Source organism: Xenopus laevis, chromosome 6S (genome assembly GCF_017654675.1).
Source record: "Xenopus laevis strain J_2021 chromosome 6S, Xenopus_laevis_v10.1, whole genome shotgun sequence".
NCBI lineage: Eukaryota > Metazoa > Chordata > Amphibia > Anura > Pipidae > Xenopus > Xenopus laevis.
Window position 1 is genome coordinate 33086004 of NC_054382.1, and position 17447 is coordinate 33103450.

At 38.5% G+C, this 17447-nt stretch overlaps 1 protein-coding gene across 3 annotated transcripts in view; it reads left to right on the forward strand.

Annotated features, from left to right (window-relative positions):
• stk31.S (serine/threonine kinase 31 S homeolog) overlaps positions 1-17447 on the forward strand; it is a 69477-nt gene that overhangs the window by 14763 nt on the left and 37267 nt on the right. For 2 of the 3 annotated variants that reach the window (XM_018269227.2, XM_018269226.2), the window contains exons 4-10: positions 2598-2672; positions 4415-4564; positions 5260-5606; positions 6664-6817; positions 10524-10639; positions 12610-12769; positions 14355-14477. In XM_018269227.2, the coding sequence (XP_018124716.1) occupies positions 2598-2672; positions 4415-4564; positions 5260-5606; positions 6664-6817; positions 10524-10639; positions 12610-12769; positions 14355-14477 (1125 nt within the window). The remainder of the gene's footprint in view (positions 1-2597; positions 2673-4414; positions 4565-5259; positions 5607-6663; positions 6818-10523; positions 10640-12609; positions 12770-14354; positions 14478-17447) is intronic. The other variant, XM_018269228.2, reaches the window with a different exon arrangement.

Genomic DNA, 17447 nt, shown 5'->3' on the forward strand with positions numbered 1-17447 from the left:
AATTTAGCATCTTTGATATAATAGGCCTAAGCTTTACAGTCATAATATATTAACATCAAGCACCAGTAACCTGAAGCAGCCAGTTTGCAAACAGCTGTGATTATTGTTAAGGGTTATTGGTCTGGTTTTATAGACAGCAGCAATATGACTAAGCTAATGCTGTGCAGCAAGACTATCCCATTGGAGGATGATAGGCCCTTCAAAGAATTTTTATGTCTCCCCTGCTCAAACAATCCATAGCCATCTTTATATTACATTGTCCTTGTTTTATTATATGGTTACTAGGCCACTGCATGAAAATATTTGGGCAGCAGTTATTTTTTTTTCTCTCTGGTTTTTATATGCAAGCAGAGAAAAGTAAATTCAAAGCATTCTACACCTTGCACGTGTGCTCACTGACAGGCACGGGATCACACATGGGGTACAGAAGGCAGCGGATCAGCTTTTCTCCATTGGTATATATACGTCGGGGTAGAAAATAAGCAGTGTGACATTAGCCCAAAGCTACATGTGCTCGGACGGGGGGAATTGCTTAGTATCACATTGTCTCACAGAAATGTACAGAAGCATATGGTTTTATTATTAAAGAGTAAAATGGAGTTAATTATTTGCTTATAATGGGCCTCACCATAACTTGCAACTTTTCGGTTAATCCCATCCTCCCATACAGGAAAAGTGTTCCCTATTATTTCTTGACGGAGATCAAAAAAATTAGGCACCCCTAAGGGATTATATTTACTTAAAGGAAAACTATACCCCCCCCAAACAATGTAGGTCTCTATAAAAAGATATTGCATAATACAGCTCAAATGTAAAACCCTGCTTCATGTAAATAAACCATTTTCATAATACTACTTTTCTAGTAGTAGAAAACATAAATAGGGTAATCATAAATAGAAAATTGCCATTTTAAAAAAATAAGGGCCGCCCCGTGGGATCGTATCTGTTGCTTAAGTATTCATTTTAGGGGTATAGTTTTCCTTTAACTGCACCGGTCTGGGGTTCTACCAATGAGCACCACAGAGTGAGCCTCTTCCTGCTTCCTTTGTGTTCTCACTGCTGCGCATGTGCAGTAGAGCGAAAAGCCTAACTTTAACAAAAAGGATGGCGATTTCTTTCTGCTGCGCATCTGTCTGCCCTGGGAAATTTTAAAACTGAAGAAGGAAGAGAATCAATCCGTGGTGCTCGCTGAAGGTACCCCAGGCCGGTGCAGATTGCGGCTGATATGGTCACTAATTGTAAATGGTGCTGTTATATCTCCTTATGTTCAGAGAACATTTCTCATCAGTTCAGCATTCCCTAATGATGCCTGTGGCATGGGCATTGTGTTGACCATTCAGTTATATCAGAAACGACTGAGTGGACTAGAGTGTGAGGATCAATGTCATTGTTTCTGAGAGGAACACAGAAAGGAAAACAGAAATTTAAAATAAAATACCCAAGCTCAGAAGCCAGACTAGGTGTAGAGGCTTCTTAATTTCAGGCCTTCTTACCTTCAGGAAATCAGATATGGTTTAAAGGAGAAATAACCCCCCCCCCCCATAAGAAAATCCCCTACCTACTACCCTAGGTAGTCCCCCCTCCTTGATTTCCCCCCGCATAGTTAGTTACTCCTAAAATTGCCTGTGAGAGTTTACTTACGTAACAGTGCAGAGTAAGCACAGCGGAGTTAATGGTTGCCATCTTCTGGATCTCCGTTCTTCTTCTGTAAGTGAGCTCCATATTGGCACATGCGCAGTTGGAGCAGTGTGCATGCGCGAAAATTGCCGAAAGGAAGGAAGAGGACCCCGAAGAAGACTATAGCTTGAGAAGATGGATAAACGCTACAAGATATTTTATGAAAAAAAGCTACTAAAATGTTTTTCCCTTTAAAGGAGAAATCAACCTGTAATAAAAAAAAAACCCAGCCTACCTGCCCCCCGGGAAAATGCCCCTAACTTTTTACTCCCCCCCCCCCTCCGTGCAGATTCTGGCCTTGGAGTTCACAGGCGCCATCTTCTTTCTTCTGTCTTTTTCGAAAGTTTCGGCGCATGCGAAGTTGCTTGAGACCAGAAATTTACTCCCAACTGCGCATGCGCTGAAAATACCGTCAAGACACGAAGATTACCGGAGAAGAAGAAGATGCTGCCGTGAACTCCTTTCTGCCCATGACTAAGTGCTGGGTAAGCATGAAACGCGTTAGGCGTTAGAGGGGATACTTTCCATGTCTTTTAACTATTGATGTAAATAAAGTATATTTTTTTTACCTATTAGCATGCCTTGGAGAAATTATTGAGTTTGCCGTGAACTCCAAGGCCAGAATCTGCACGGAGGGGTGAGTAATAAATTAGGGGCATTTGCCCGGGCGGGGGCAAGTAGGCTGGGGGGAGTTTTTTTTTTCATTACAGGTTGAATTCTCCTTTAAGAGCCAATTTCTGGCCATATATACCTAGCCCTACTCGCATATATAAACTATATATACCAATAGCTATACTAACTAAATGTAGATGTTAAGATCACATTTGTGATCAAGTTTGTGGTCTTCATTTCCTATGAAAAAATGTTTGTTTGATAATGTTGTTGAAAACATTTCAAATCTGTATCTGTTCCCATTTTAGATATATGGTGGAATGTTTACAGCTGACAAGTGTTGGTATAGGTGTAAGTTGCAGAGAATGCTAAATGATGATCAGGTAAGATAATATGAAAAAATTGTATGCATGCAGGTGTTCTTTTTAAGCATTTAAAGATTATTTTCTCGTCATGTGGGGGATTTTAGGAGAAATTAATAAAAAAACAAAAAACATAATGCCTATTATAGGGTAAAAGTTAATCTTGCAAACCATATTTTGCCATTAGCTAGCATATTAATGCCCCCTCCCCTTGTAAGGTATAAAGGGAGGTTAAAAAGTCTGCATTGAATCAGTGTCTTTGTTGTAGCCAGAGCCTGCATGCTTATGCAAGCCTATAATGTGTAGTACAGGTATAGGACCTATTATCCAGAATGCTCAGGACATGGGGCTTTCTGGATAATGGATCTTTCTGTAATTTGGATCTTCATACTTTGTCTAATAGAAAATCAATTAAACATTAAATAAACCCAATAGGCTGGTTTTGCTTTCAATAAGGATTAACTATATCTTGGTTAGGATCAAGTACAAGAGAAAAAGGAAATCATTTTTAAAAATGTGGATTATTTGGATAAAATGGAGTCTATGGGAGACAGCATTTTCGTAATTCAGAACTTTCTGGATAATGGGTTTCTGGATAACTGATCCCATACCTGTACTAGTAATAAACATGTTGCAGACTGAAAATTAAGGCTATCAAGTGACCAGAGGGGGAAAAGTAACTGGATTCATAAATATTTTACTGTGTTCTTTATGATGGGTTTCTATACCTGGTTTCTTTGTCCTTTGATAAACTTCTGGACCGCTTACTTACTGGGAGAGTAGCAAAATGAAGCCATTACAGGTATGGGACCTGTTATCCAGAATTGTCGGGACCTGGGGTTTTCCGGGTAACGGATGTTTCTGTAATTTGGATCTTCATACCTTATGCCTACTAGAAAATCATGTGACCATTAAATAAACCCAGTTGGCTGGTTTTGCTTTCAATAAGGAAGGAAACAAGGTACTGTTTTATTATTTCAGAGATAAAGGAAATAATTTTTTAAATCTGAATTATTTGATTATAGTGGCCTTTCCGTAATTCGTAACTTTCTGACGGATTTCCGGATAATGGATCCCATACCTGTACTTAAAATTACACTGATGTAGTTGATATGTGGGAAAAAAAGGCATATTCACATAAGACCACAACACAGTTGTTGTTGTTTTGTCACACTATATAAAGAGAGAGAGAGAGCCTTCGCAGGATTTGAATTAAAAAAAATAAAGCTTAAACATTTATCAATATACAAACCTTTCACATTTAATTGCTTTTGCAGCAATGTCATGCCCATGATATACAGAGACTTAACTAAAAAATGAAAACTCCCATTTTCTTCCTTGTTTTGTCACTGAGGCTTCCTGGCAATATACATTCTCCAAATGCTAGAAAAGCAGTTGTGTGGTGACAGTCAGTAAAGGCACTTCTTCTCCTTCAAGAAGTATTGATGAGTCCCGGTGTGTACATCTATGTACATAGGAATCAGATTTTTGTTTTTCCCTTGCATTCACATATTTTGATGCATAAAACACCTTGGGGGTTATATAAAAAGGCACTAAGTTTGCCCAGGAGCAGAAACCCATAGCAACCAATCAGCAAGTAGCATTTAACGGTAACCTGTTTAAAAGCATCTTATTGGTTGTTATGGGTTACTGCCCCTGGGCAAACGTAGTGCCTTTAATTACATTTGGGGCTTGTGGATAAATTGAATGCATAGCGTGTGTGCTGCTGCCTATATTGAGGATTGTATTTTCATATCCCCTAGTATCTGGCAACATATATTGACTATGGAAATTCAGAAATTTTAAATCAGGCCAGCATTGTTGAGCTTCCTGATGATTTACAATTTCCAGCTTTCGCTCAGAAATATCGACTTTGGGGACTTCAGCTCCAGGAATGTAACAACATAGAACAGGTAAAACATTTCTGGCTTGACTTGGAAGACATGCTTAGTTTTTAAGTGTTACAGATAGAGTGAGGATGATTTATCAGTTTTTGAATTCATGGGAAAAATAGAAATCCTAAAAAAAGGACAAAACTAACAATTTACTTTCCTCGAGCACTAGTTTATTTAAGAGAAAACGGGGGCAGAATATTTGTGGATTTTTTTTGTGTTTTTCATGAAAAAGGTTGCACACACGAATGTAGATGGCAAAATAATAATACATTTTAACTGTTATTCTTGAGCCAATAAATTAATTAGATTTAGTTATTATAATGATCTCAGGTCAGGTCCTGATCTTTCAGAAAGAGCCAGCACTTGACAATAGAATTGCTTTCAGATAATCTATTGTTTCTCCTCCTCAATGTTACTGAAGGAGTTGTGATTGGGCTTAGTTGTTTCACAGATGAGTGCTATTCTCATATCTACCACTAGGTCCATTTTTAGCAATGCAGGTTTCTAACCTAGCCCCGTGTAAAAAATAAAATAAAACATTTGTTTGCTATTTTCAAAAATAGAATGCAGGATTATGCTGGAGGAATGATATTAACTAAGGCATTTTGTAAAAATCTGGTCTATCCCCTCCCTCTTTTTAAGTACATTTGAAATAAATGATAATAAAATTGGTGTTAAAGTTTGATCACTTCAATGTCTTTACCCCCTGCCAGGGCCTGAAATTTCTAAACCAACTAATTGCAGACAAGCAAGTTTCTGTACAGCAGAAAGTGACTTATAAAGATGGAACTATAGCTGGCCAGGTTTTGCATGAAAACATTGATGTTGGGGAAGAGGTTGCAAATAAAGGATTTGCAGAAAAATGCAAAAATGTGAGCAGTCCAGAAGGGAATACAGGCTCTTCTGTATGTGGTTTAAAAACACCTCAATGGGTTTCCCGAAAACTTGAAAGACCTCCTATGCGTGAACCAAAAACTTTACCTGTATTAAGTACTATTAATCATAAAGAATCGGACACCTGGAAGGAAGTCAACTGTGGTAACCATTTCACAGGACCAAGGTAATCCAATGTTGACTGTTTCATTCACTGTTATTCAGGTGATTTTGAATCTAAGATAGCAATTAATTGTTTATAAAAGTCCATGTTCAAATATATTCCCAAACCTTTAAATATATTTTGTGACATTTATTTAAATCTGATGTGTCTGCACGAAGGTTTCAGCAATAGCCCCAGTTTAATCTCTCTTCTTTTTAGGTTTGGGGTACACAAGGTGTTTTGAACTCCATCCATTTTATTTGGTGGGAATGAGAAGCACAGTGAGTGTGAATGGCAGAGAACCACGTTTTTTTTTTCTTAGTTAGACCTTTTAGCTTTTTTTTTTTTTTTTTTTAAATTTCAAATCAACATTTTGGTTGGTCTTTTTTAAATTTTGAAACTCGACCCTTGATAAATCTGCCCTGTAGTGCCAAAGAAATGAGCAAAAAAGTGTCAGGAAATTGTTCTGTATCAGTAACTTAAGCTTTTGTCGTTCTTTTCGGGTCCCCAATCCAAAACTGGGCACTCTTGTTTCTTAAATATGACATTTGCCAAGTAAAACTGCTGATATAAAAAAAAAAGGTATCGAAATGTAGACAAAATGAATACTTGAGCAACAGGTAGTTTATAGAAATAAACTGGAATATATATTTAGTAACCACCATGCCTTGAACCACCATGCCTTAAAACATCATTTCATGATGATCTGTGTGCTGCCTCAGAGATCACCTGACCAGAAATACTGCAGCTGTAACTGTAACAGGAAGAAGTGAGGAAGCAAAAGACAGAACTATCTTTTAATTGGCTTATGTGACCTAACATGTATGATTTGGTTTGTTTGTGTGCACCGTGAATCCTATGATCCCAGGGGGCGTCCCTTATTTTTTAAAATGGCAATTTTCTATTTATGATTACCCAATGGCACATACTACTAAAAAAGTATATTATTATGATAATGGTTCATTTACATGAAGCAGGGTTTTACACATGAGCTGTTTTATGCAATATATTTTTATAGACACCTACATTGTTTGAGGGGTATAGTTTTCCTTTAATGTTTTTTCTTTGTGCATCTGCTTAGGGTATGGTCTCCTGATGTAAATTTTGGAAATACAAACAAAAATGACTCCAGATTATTAGAAGAGAATAAACTGTTGAAAGATGAGAGAGATTCTTTAATAGAAAAATCAAATATGCTTAAGTCTCAGATCAACAAGCTACAACTTGATTTGCAGGTACATAAATATCATGAAATGTGTGAAGTTCTTCAATAAACTAAAAATATTGAAAAGAATAGGTAAGTATTCATGACTAACATGTAAAAGTAGAAATAGAAAGTAGAATGGAAATTATGTTCGCTCTTGCTTGTACAGAAGTAGATTGGATTAAAATACAACAATGATTCCTACTTAATTGCACGATGCTATTTCTTATGCCTCATTAAATGGCTATTTGATTTTCATTTCAACACTTGTTCAGTAAGGTAACTGCTGCTGGAACTAGATTTTTTTGTTATAGTGTGTTAATTGGATATTAGGGGGAAGATTTATTATGTTTCAAATTTAAAATTAGAATTCTAATTTTCAAGAAAATATTTTTTCGTCAAAACTCTCAAATTTGATTTGTGAATTATCCAAACTCGATTTGAGTTTCAATTCGAGTTTCGAGATTTATCATACTCTGGCCCTTAATTTAAATTCGACTATTTACCACCTAAAACCTGCTGAGTTCATGTCAATGGAAGAGGTCCAGGGACCAATTTGGAAATTTTACTAGTCTTCCTGACATTCAAGTTTTAATAAATGTGCCTCTAGGTGTTGAAGCTAGCCACCTCAAATAAGGACATACCTGGCAACCCCTGTAGTCCCAGCCATAAATTGTAAATTATGGAGTTACTATACATTATTCTCTAGTTATTGTATCGGGTTGCTTGATCTAGCCAATAACATATAAATGAGTTGAAGACGTCCGCTTTAGTTGGTGCCTTTACATGTGCCAAAAGCGCATGTGAAACAAGTTAGTGGGGCACATTTATCAACAATGGGCAATTTTGCACATGGGAAGTAATATACATGTATGTTATCTTTTTTCTACCAATGAAGATGAACCAGATTGACATGTCTGGTTCATGAGTAGTGATGTATCCACGACCCTCCTACAGACAAAATGAATAAGCTCTTTTAAGGAGCTTAAAAATTTACTTTACAGGGTACCACCTTATTTGATGATAGCATCAGTGCAGGTGTGGCAGACTATACTCTAATTCTACCCCAGACCGCAACACCAATGTTTGGGTATACTGTACCCCATTGTGGTACAACCCTCACCTACAACATCTAAAGAAAATCCAGACCCACAAATATGGGGTTGAGGTGCTATTAAGGCTCAGTTTGGACAGAGAACAATAGACGTTACCCCAAGAGCCTTAGAGATAGGAGTGTGCAACGAGAACCTTAATAAACACCTATGGCAATTTTAAACCGCGCTAATTCAGGTAGAAGGCACCGACTTATATAAATTATGTGCAAGGTGGCAACAGGATATCCCTCAGATTACAGCAGAACACTGGGAAGCCATTCTTGATTCAAAAGTCAAAATGATGCAACAAAACTACCGCCATCATGTGTATCTTACCCCACTACATTGAACCCTACCCAGTGTTTAATGCCCCAGGTGTCACCACTCTACAGCTGGCTTTATTCACATTGTGTGGGAATACCCCCAATCCATTTATTCTGGGGGCAGGTTGTTTTTCTGATTAAAAATAGACGTTCCACTTCTGATGGACACTCTGCTGCTTGAGAGGTGGCAGTGGATGGTGTGAAAAGAAGGTGGCTCTGAGAGTAGCCGAGAAGACAACCAGAATGTACAGTGAGACAAGTGAAGACATGTAGTGAGGAGCAGAGGAGTGAAGGGCTTAAGGGCAAGGATTGGTGTTTTGGCTGTTGTTTGTGAAAGAAATGGGCCTATTTTAGCTATATTGGGGAGGAAGAAGCGACAGGTTTGGCAGTATTACTAATATGATTAGAGAAGAAGAGGGACTGGTCAAAGATGACCCCCAAGTAATGTGCTGAGTTAACAGGGTTAAAGGTCATGCCATCAATAGTAGTGTTAAAAGGAAGAGATGGGCTAGGTTTGGGTGGAAAGACAATGAGCTCAATTTTGGCCAAGTTGAGGTGAGGTTGGTTCATCCAGGGGGAAATGGCTACTAAGCAGTCTGCAATTTGGGTCTGAACATCAGTGGTTAGAAAAGGGGTGTCTATAGCTGGATGTCATCGCCATAGAGGTGATATTTAAGGTCAAATGAAGATATAAGGTCTCCTAAGAAGAGTGTTTAAGAAGAACAGAGGACCAAGGACAGAACCCCGAGGCACCCCCATATTAAGATACACCAGGGGAGAGGATTTGTTAGCCAAACAGAAGACATTTGTTAACAGAGAAGGATCGGTCAGAAAGTTCGGAAGAGAACCAGGATGCAGCTCGATCTCGGATACAAATTAAATGGAGAATTTGCATTAGGACAGAATGGTTAACCATATCGAAAGCAGAAGATAAGTCCAGGAGAATGAGAATAAAGTAATGTCCTTTGGCCTTAGCAGCCTGGAGAACGTTTGCAACTTGTCATAAGGCAGTCTCAGTGGAGTGTGCATGTCAAAGCTAGACTGCATAGGGTTAAGAAGATTATTGGTGCAGAGAAATTGTAATAAGGGAATAGACCCGACATTCCATAAGTTTAGAGGCTAGCAGTAAGAGAGAGACAGTCCTGTACTTAAACAGGATGGCCAGTTTGGGCTTTTTCAGAATGAGCTTAAAAAAGGTCTGTTTGAATAACAAGGGGGAAGTAGCAGAAGTTATGGAGGAACTGGAGTAAGGACAGTAGCACACTGTTCTCTTAGAGATGATGGTATGGGATTAGGTGAGCAAGTTGTTGATGGAAAGGACTTAAACTCTGTTATAAGATCAAGATTTGAAAAGGTAAAGAGGAGATTTAGGAAGAGTGAGAATATTAGTATCTGAAAGGTGGGAAATTTGTGGGCAGAATCAACTTTGCTTTTAAAGACATCTGCAAAGTCCTGGGGGGTTTGTTCAGATGTTAATGTTTAATTTATAGAGGTATGAAGCAGTAAGTTTAATTTTGAAAAGCATCGTAGGTTGGATTGATTATTATTTGAGTGTACTATAGTACAGTTGTTTAGCCTGGGAGAGGGCAGTACAAAGGCAGGCCAAAAGAAATTTATAGCAGAGGAAGTCCATGCAGAGAGTTCATCCAGGAACGTGGTATGGGTATTGATAGCAGCAGACAGAACTGAGTTGTAGGTATTTACCAGTGAATCGGGATCAGAGGGAGAACTGATGGAGAAGTTAGAACTGAGGGAATCCCATGGTTCAGTTATATTAACGGCGTGGGTGTTACAAACCAGCATTTTTGGATGAGGGCTAGTAGAGGGGTTAGTGTGCAAAATAGAAAAAGAGAAATGAAGGATATCAGAAAGTGGAAAGGGATCTCCTTTAAATGCAGAAAGATTTTGGTTTTTAGTAAAGACCAGATTTAGGAAGTGACCATCCTAATGGATTGTTTTGTATTGTCCACTGCTGGAGATCAAAGGAGGTGGTTAGTTAAATGGAGACATCGTGCTACAACTTGCATTACACTGCCCTCTTGTGACAAATAGTAGAAAATGAAGACACTACTGTTGTTTATAATAATTTATTGTAAAATACAGACAAAGTTAATTAAAAGTAATTAAAAAGTAAGCAGTTATATAGAAGTAGTTCTATCTAAAACAAACCTTTCCACGACTAATTCTTGGCCCCATACGTTACATCTTTGTTTTTATGTTTAACATATTCATTGATTAATCATGTTTTTTCACCTGCCATAAAATGGTAAATATCCTGACTATTCACTTTTTCCTCCTCCTGTTTTTGGTTTAACCACAGAAAGAAAAGGAGGTATCTGAAGAATCTATTCGGGACCTAGAGGGGAATCTGCAGTCTGCAGTAGGAAACAAATTTAACAGTTTAGCTTCTAAAATTGAAATACTCAGATCTGTTAGGTGAGATACTTCTGGTTTTAATATTTAATTGTACAATGGCAGTATAGCAAAATTCAATTATGTATTCACAAACATTATTATTGCTGTGCTTGCATGCTACAGCTAATTTCTTAATACATATTTATTTCTAGATTGTTTAATGCGTTTTTCTAGCAGTGCTAGAAGAGAAGAATATATTTAAATGTGTTCTACCCATCGGTCTAGTGAAATACATGATTTGGGTGAATTATATGATAGATGCTGAATAGATGAAAAATAAAATTGTGGTGACGGGTAAAGCCTACTGACAACCCCATGCCTCTTTCTCCTCTCCCATACCACATCACCGAGGGGATTCTCAGAACTGCAACAATATCTGTAGCTGGCTTAAAAAATGTAGATTAGCACAGCTGGGTTGTCCCGCACCATCTTATTCCAATTTAGGTCTTTTTTGAGATCACCGGAACAGAGCATGCACAGTTAGAGCTTGGTCTAGATTCGTTTTCACTGTATATGCTCCTGCGGCAAGCTTGTAAAGAAGAGGACCCAAAGTGGAGCAAGATGGTACCTGTCCAACCTCATTTTTGAGCTGGGTACTGAGCTAGACCCCTCCAAACCCCATCCATCTCAATGGATATTCAGTGGACATCAGTAGTTTATGGTGAGACCAAATGCAACATTAAAGATGTACTTAATTTCACATGCCCTGAGTGTACCTTAATTTTACAGCATTTTTGTGGTTCCACCAATAAATCATGCATGATGCATTTCCCTGATTTTACATTTTCCCAGAAGTTACACGCTTTTTTTTCTGGTCCCCTGAAAAGCACTATAGGAATTCTACTGTACTTTAGTTAAAATAGCTAACTTTCTGTGCCACATACTTGAAAATGACTACTGTTTCTAATATCTTCCTATATACTAGAACGATGTGCATTGCTTTAATCTTGCTAATAGACCTATTGAAAACCTATATCTATCTTTGTAAAGATGATGCAAGGAAAAAATTTGCATCAGTTATAAGATGCTGCCTTTGTTTGAATTAATGAACATGGCATTGCTAGCATATGTTTGTTTAGAGAGTGGTAAAGGGGAAGAGAGTTCATGTATTTATTCTCAATTCAGACATTTAAGGAAAGATGGAGTCTGTATAAATCCCCACCTCAAATTCTGGAACTTGCACTGATCTGCCAGTAAATTGCAAGTTATTGCAACGTTTGTGCATAAGGTGTTAAGTGACAGATTTCTGTTATATTAATCACTATAGTGTCCGGTTTTAAAGGGCACCTATCACAGCCAAAATCAAACACATATTAACAATCTGACCAGTACAAGCTAAACACGTTTAATCAAACTACATATATAGTTTTTTGAAAAAACTGCAGGTTTTAAAAAAATCCCTTACTTTGTCAAATGGGTTCTTTCACCGAGAGGTCATACTGTGACTATAACAGAGACTCTAATATGCAAATTTCAGGAGCATACTCAGATTGTAACACTGCTTTGAGTATTCTACCCAGAATGCCTTGTTTAAGTAAACTCCTCCACTAGAAGTATCATGAGATTTCCCTCTCTTGTCCCCTGCTGGTAAAGTCATTTATGCAAATGAAGGACACGCACTAACTTCCAGCAGGTGGCAGCACTACTGAACAGCAGCTAACACACTGGCTTGTCTGATTTGAAAATAGCTTAGAAGGGTTGATAAGCAAGCAAGGAATTTCATCTGAGCATGTGCGAGATTTCAGAGCTACAGTTGGCTGGGAAGATATAGGTAGGAGGAGCCAGTGAAATCCAAGATGCCTGCCTCAGCTAGAACTGCAGTGGAGATAGGGGGGATCTTGCAGAAGGTATAGTGAGCTGATAATTTACATTATACAAACAATTCTAACTGTTTTAAAAAATCGTATTTCTTGAATTTTCACATAGTGTATTTACTTAGTAAATGATTTTGGTCATGATTGGTGCACTTTAACAAATCTTTTCACCAACAGATGTGAAAATGCAAACGTGCACAGTGAAGATGATCTTTTGCAGGCCGTCATAGATGTAACAGAAGAAAAACTTGTATCTCCACCATCGCTAAGTAATCTAGATGAAACATGGGAAAAATACAATCTGGCACAGGAAACCATCAAATATTGCTCAGATGTGGTAAGATAAGCTAACAAATATGTTATTTTGTTTCATTTGTTTCTATTTTTTTATTAACTGTAGTATTGACCGTGTTTTACCACAACACATGTAAAAAATATTTAATATTTTTAAACTGACATTTCTTGCTTAGAAATATACTGTATGATATAATACAGTATAACAAATTGCTGTATATTACCAAATGCTCTTTAATAACACTTTTTGTGGTTTATTTTTGTTTCTGCTTGTTTATATTTGCCACTTTAGGGCTTTAGCACATGGGCTGATTCGGGAGATTTAGTCACCTGGCAACTAATTGCCCTTCTTCGGGGCGACCATCTCCCCGAACTGCCTTCCGCCTGCTAAAATGAAAAATCGCCTGCGGCGATGCACTCGCGGCACTTCAATTTCCGAAGTTTCCAGCAACTTCGGAAATTGAAGTGCCGCTAGTGCATTGCTGCGTGCAGTTTTTCATTTTAGCAGGTGGAAGGCAGTTTGGAGAGATTGTCGCCAGGCGACTAAATCTCCCCGAATCTGCCCGTATGCTAAAGCCCTTACTGTTGTAACCTATTGGGATAGAACTCTGCGTTTTCGGCACAATCCGACGCGCTGCGACAAAACGCATGTGACAAAAATAAGGTAAGTAATAGTAATGGTGTCGCAGCGTTGATCCGACGCGACTGTCAGATACAGACGCAGCTTCTGCATCCGACAGTCGTGTCACGTCTGATCAACGATGCAACACTATGCAACAATTCTATTACTTACCTTATTTTTGTCACAGCGCGTCGGATTATGCCGAAAACGCAAGTGAAGACCGATATACAGTATGAGGGGTATTGCAGCAATTTACATACATATTACAATCAAAAAGGTTAAAGGGGTTGATTACCTTTGATTTAACTTTTATGTTGTAGAGAACGATGTTCTGAAATAATTTGCAATTGATTTTCATTTTTTAATCTATTTGTGCACTATTTATATTATTTTGCATTAGTTAGCTTTTTATTCAGCAAACTGGTTGCTATGATCCAAATTACCCTAGCACCATGCTTTGATTTGAAAAAGAGACTCGAATATGGATGGCCTGAATAGAAAGATGAGTAATAAAAGTAGCAATGACAAAAAATTTGTAGCCTTACAGAGCATTTGTTCTTTAGATGGGTCAGTGACCCCCATTTGAATGCTGTAAAGAGTCAGAAGAAGGCAAATAAATCAAAAGCTATTTAAAATAAAAAATAAAAAAGGCCAAGTGAAAAGTTTCTTAAAATTAGCGATTCTATAATATACTAAAAATTTACTTAAAGGTGACCCAAACTCTTTAACAGATAGTGGAGGGGTCATTTATAAACTGTGGGAATATGTGCACCTATAACAATCAATGATAAAAAAATTTTTTAATCCTACTAATTACCATGGGCCAATTAATTGGAAATGCCAAGAGTCACCTTGTGTACCTATACCACAAAAATTATGCCCCAGCGTTCCAGTGAAACGATTCTGCAGCACACAGTGAACACTGTGCTGATTCTTGCACAGTATTGCCATACACCTTAGCATATATCTGAACAGAAATTTGGTTAACCTGTCCCTTTTTCCACAGACGAAGCTCAGTTTACTTATAAACAGGAGGGACAATATACAACAAGAATTACTTTCAGTTGTAGACTGCTTCATTCTTGAAGTGGATGAATTGCCACTTGATTCTCGTACTGCAGATTTAAAGGTATTGAAGTGTGACTGTTATCATTTTATTCTAATTATCTAAAAACTTGATCAGGTTTAGGTGTATACCAAGCTTGCCTTGTTCTTTGAGAAATATCATAATTGTCATAGAAAAAAAGTTTTGAGAAAGACCAGTGCCAACCTCAGAGGCAGTGTCCATTATCGGGAAATCCATTATTTAAAAAGCTCCGAATTATGTATAGGCTCCAGGTTATCCAAATAATCCATATTTTTTAAAATAATTTCCTTTTTCTCTGTAATACAACAGTACCGTTGTTGTTTAATCCTTATTGGAAGCAGAACCAGCCTATTGAGCTTATTTAATATTTACATGACTTTCTAGTAGACTTAAAGGGCAGCTGTTGGCAAAAATGTTTTCCCCAACCAAAGGTGCGGACTAATAGAACCCGCACTCCAGTTGGGGGTAACGGTAGGCAGTGCTTGGCCACCCGCACTGGGAGGGAACTCCCAGTATGAGTTGCCATGTTGGGGCATATGCATGTGCATAATGAGCTACGTCTTGCTCATTATGTGCATAAATGTCATGGCCGCTTGCACCAGGAGCTCCCTCCTGGTTCGAGTGTCCTAGTGCTGGATTGCAGGCTCTTTTAGCCGGCACTGTTCTGCCTCTCCAGTCTAAGCACTACAATGTGATCTTGTCTTAACTCACGGTTGTGTTGAGATGTCTATAACTGCAGTCTTAGGTAGATTGGCGAACAGTGACTCGATCCAATGACACCTTTAAGATCATGAAGTTTATTTAAAACTGTGTAGATCAAATACCGATGAACAAATGGATAGGTCAAAAAATCATAGTGTGAACAGCTAACAGAGCATGTAACTGAATGCAGGTTGAAGCTGGAATGAGCTAGAGTGAGAAGTAGGGGAGGAGACAAGAGATGAGAGGAGGCTAAGGGAAGAGAGATGAGACACACATAAGAAAAAGGCAAACAATGCATGTGTAACATGACACTCCCCGTCGGAATCTATGATTTCTAATAACAATAATAACTTTAGTTCAAGTCCGGGTATAATAGATATTTTTTTCTGCTTGGAAGACCTGCAACAGAAGAAATGACAAAGAGCAACAGGAAACATTACTACAATACTTGTAGAAGTACTTTTCAAGTGTGGACACCGGACTTCAGAGGGGAAGGCAGCAACAGCACCAATCCTTCTTACCTCCCTTTGCATCAGGTCGATGTTGGGAATCTTCCTGTTTGGGCAGAAGCAGAACCAGTTCTGATATGGGTCTGAAGTAGTGTCTTGCAGAACCTTCTTTCATTACTTTGACTTCTGCTTTCCGCACCTTGCCATCGTTACTTGGAACAGTTTTTGTGACAAGACCGATAGGCCAATTGTTACGATGAGTGTCTTTTTCTTTGAGGAGAACAACGTCCCCAACTTGCAGGTCGGGTTTACAGATTTGCCATTTTCTGCGACTTTGAAGGTTGCAAAGGTACTCCATCTTCCAACGGCTCCAAAATGCATTAGGAAGATGTTGAACCCGTTTCCATTGTTGTTTGTAAACATTGGTACAATCGAAAGCCTGAGGTGTATTAGTATCTATCCCAATCTTTTGTGTTAGGAGGGTGGCTGGAGTTAGCAAAACTGGAGACTCTGGGTCTGAGGAAATGGGAACAAGAGGTCTCGCATTGATTATGGCAGACACCTCGGCAAGGAAGGTGACCAAGACTTCATGTGTGAGATGAGAATATTTGTGGTCCAGCAGCATAGAGTCCAGGATTTTCCTCGAAATCCCGATCATGCGTTCCCAAGAGCCTCCCATATGTGAAGAATGAGGCGGGTTGAATTCCCACTTACACTTGTTGATATAGAAGAAGTTCTCTATCTTCTCTGCTCCTGTCCCGCAATCGGATCTGAGTAACTCAGGCCCACGAATGGATACAAATCTTCTGAAGGCGTTAATGAAGCAAGAAGAGTCCATTGATTCTATAACTTCAATGTGCACTGTGCGAATACTCAAACAGGTGAATAGCACAGCCCAACGCTTATTATTGACGATTCCGCCACGAGTCTTACGTGTAACTATGTGGTAAGAAGGATTGGTGCTGTTGCTGCCTTCCCCTCTGAAGTCCGGTGTCCACACTTGAAAAGTACTTCTACAAGTATTGTAGTAATGTTTCCTGTTGCTCTTTGTCGTTTCTTCTGTTGCAGGTCTTCCAAGCAGAAAAAATATCTATTATACCCGGACTTGAACTAAAGTTATTATTGTTATTAGAAATCATAGATTCCGACGCGGAGTGTCATGTTACACATGCATTGTTTGCCTTTTTCTTATGTGTGTCTCATCTCTCTTCCCTTAGCCTCCTCTCATCTCTTGTCTCCTCCCCTACTTCTCACTCTAGCTCATTCCAGCTTCAACCTGCATTCAGTTACATGCTCTGTTAGCTGTTCACACTATGATTTTTTGACCTATCCATTTGTTCATCGGTATTTGATCTACACAGTTTTAAATAAACTTCTTCATGATCTTAAAGGTGTCATTGGATCGAGTCACTGTCCGCCAATCTACCTAAGACTGCAGTTATAGACATCTCAACACAACCGTGAGTTAAGACGAGATCACATTGTAGTGCTTAGACTGGAGAGGCAGAACAGTGCCGGCTAAAAGAGCCTGCAATCCAGCACTAGGACACTCGAACCAGGAGGGAGCTCCTGGTGCAAGCGGCCATGACGTTTATGCACATAGTGATGCCACTTGATTCTCGTGCTGCAGATTTAAAGGTATAGAAGTGTGACTGTTATCATTTTATTCTAATTATCTAAAAACTTGATCAGGTTTAGGTGTATACCAAGCTTGCCTTGTTCTTCGAGAAATATCATAATTGTCATAGAAAAAAAGTTTTGAGAAAGACCAGTGCCAACCTCAGAGGCAGTGTCCATTATCGGGAAATCCATTATTTAAAAAGCTCCGAGTTATGTATAGGCTCCAGGTTATCCAAATAAT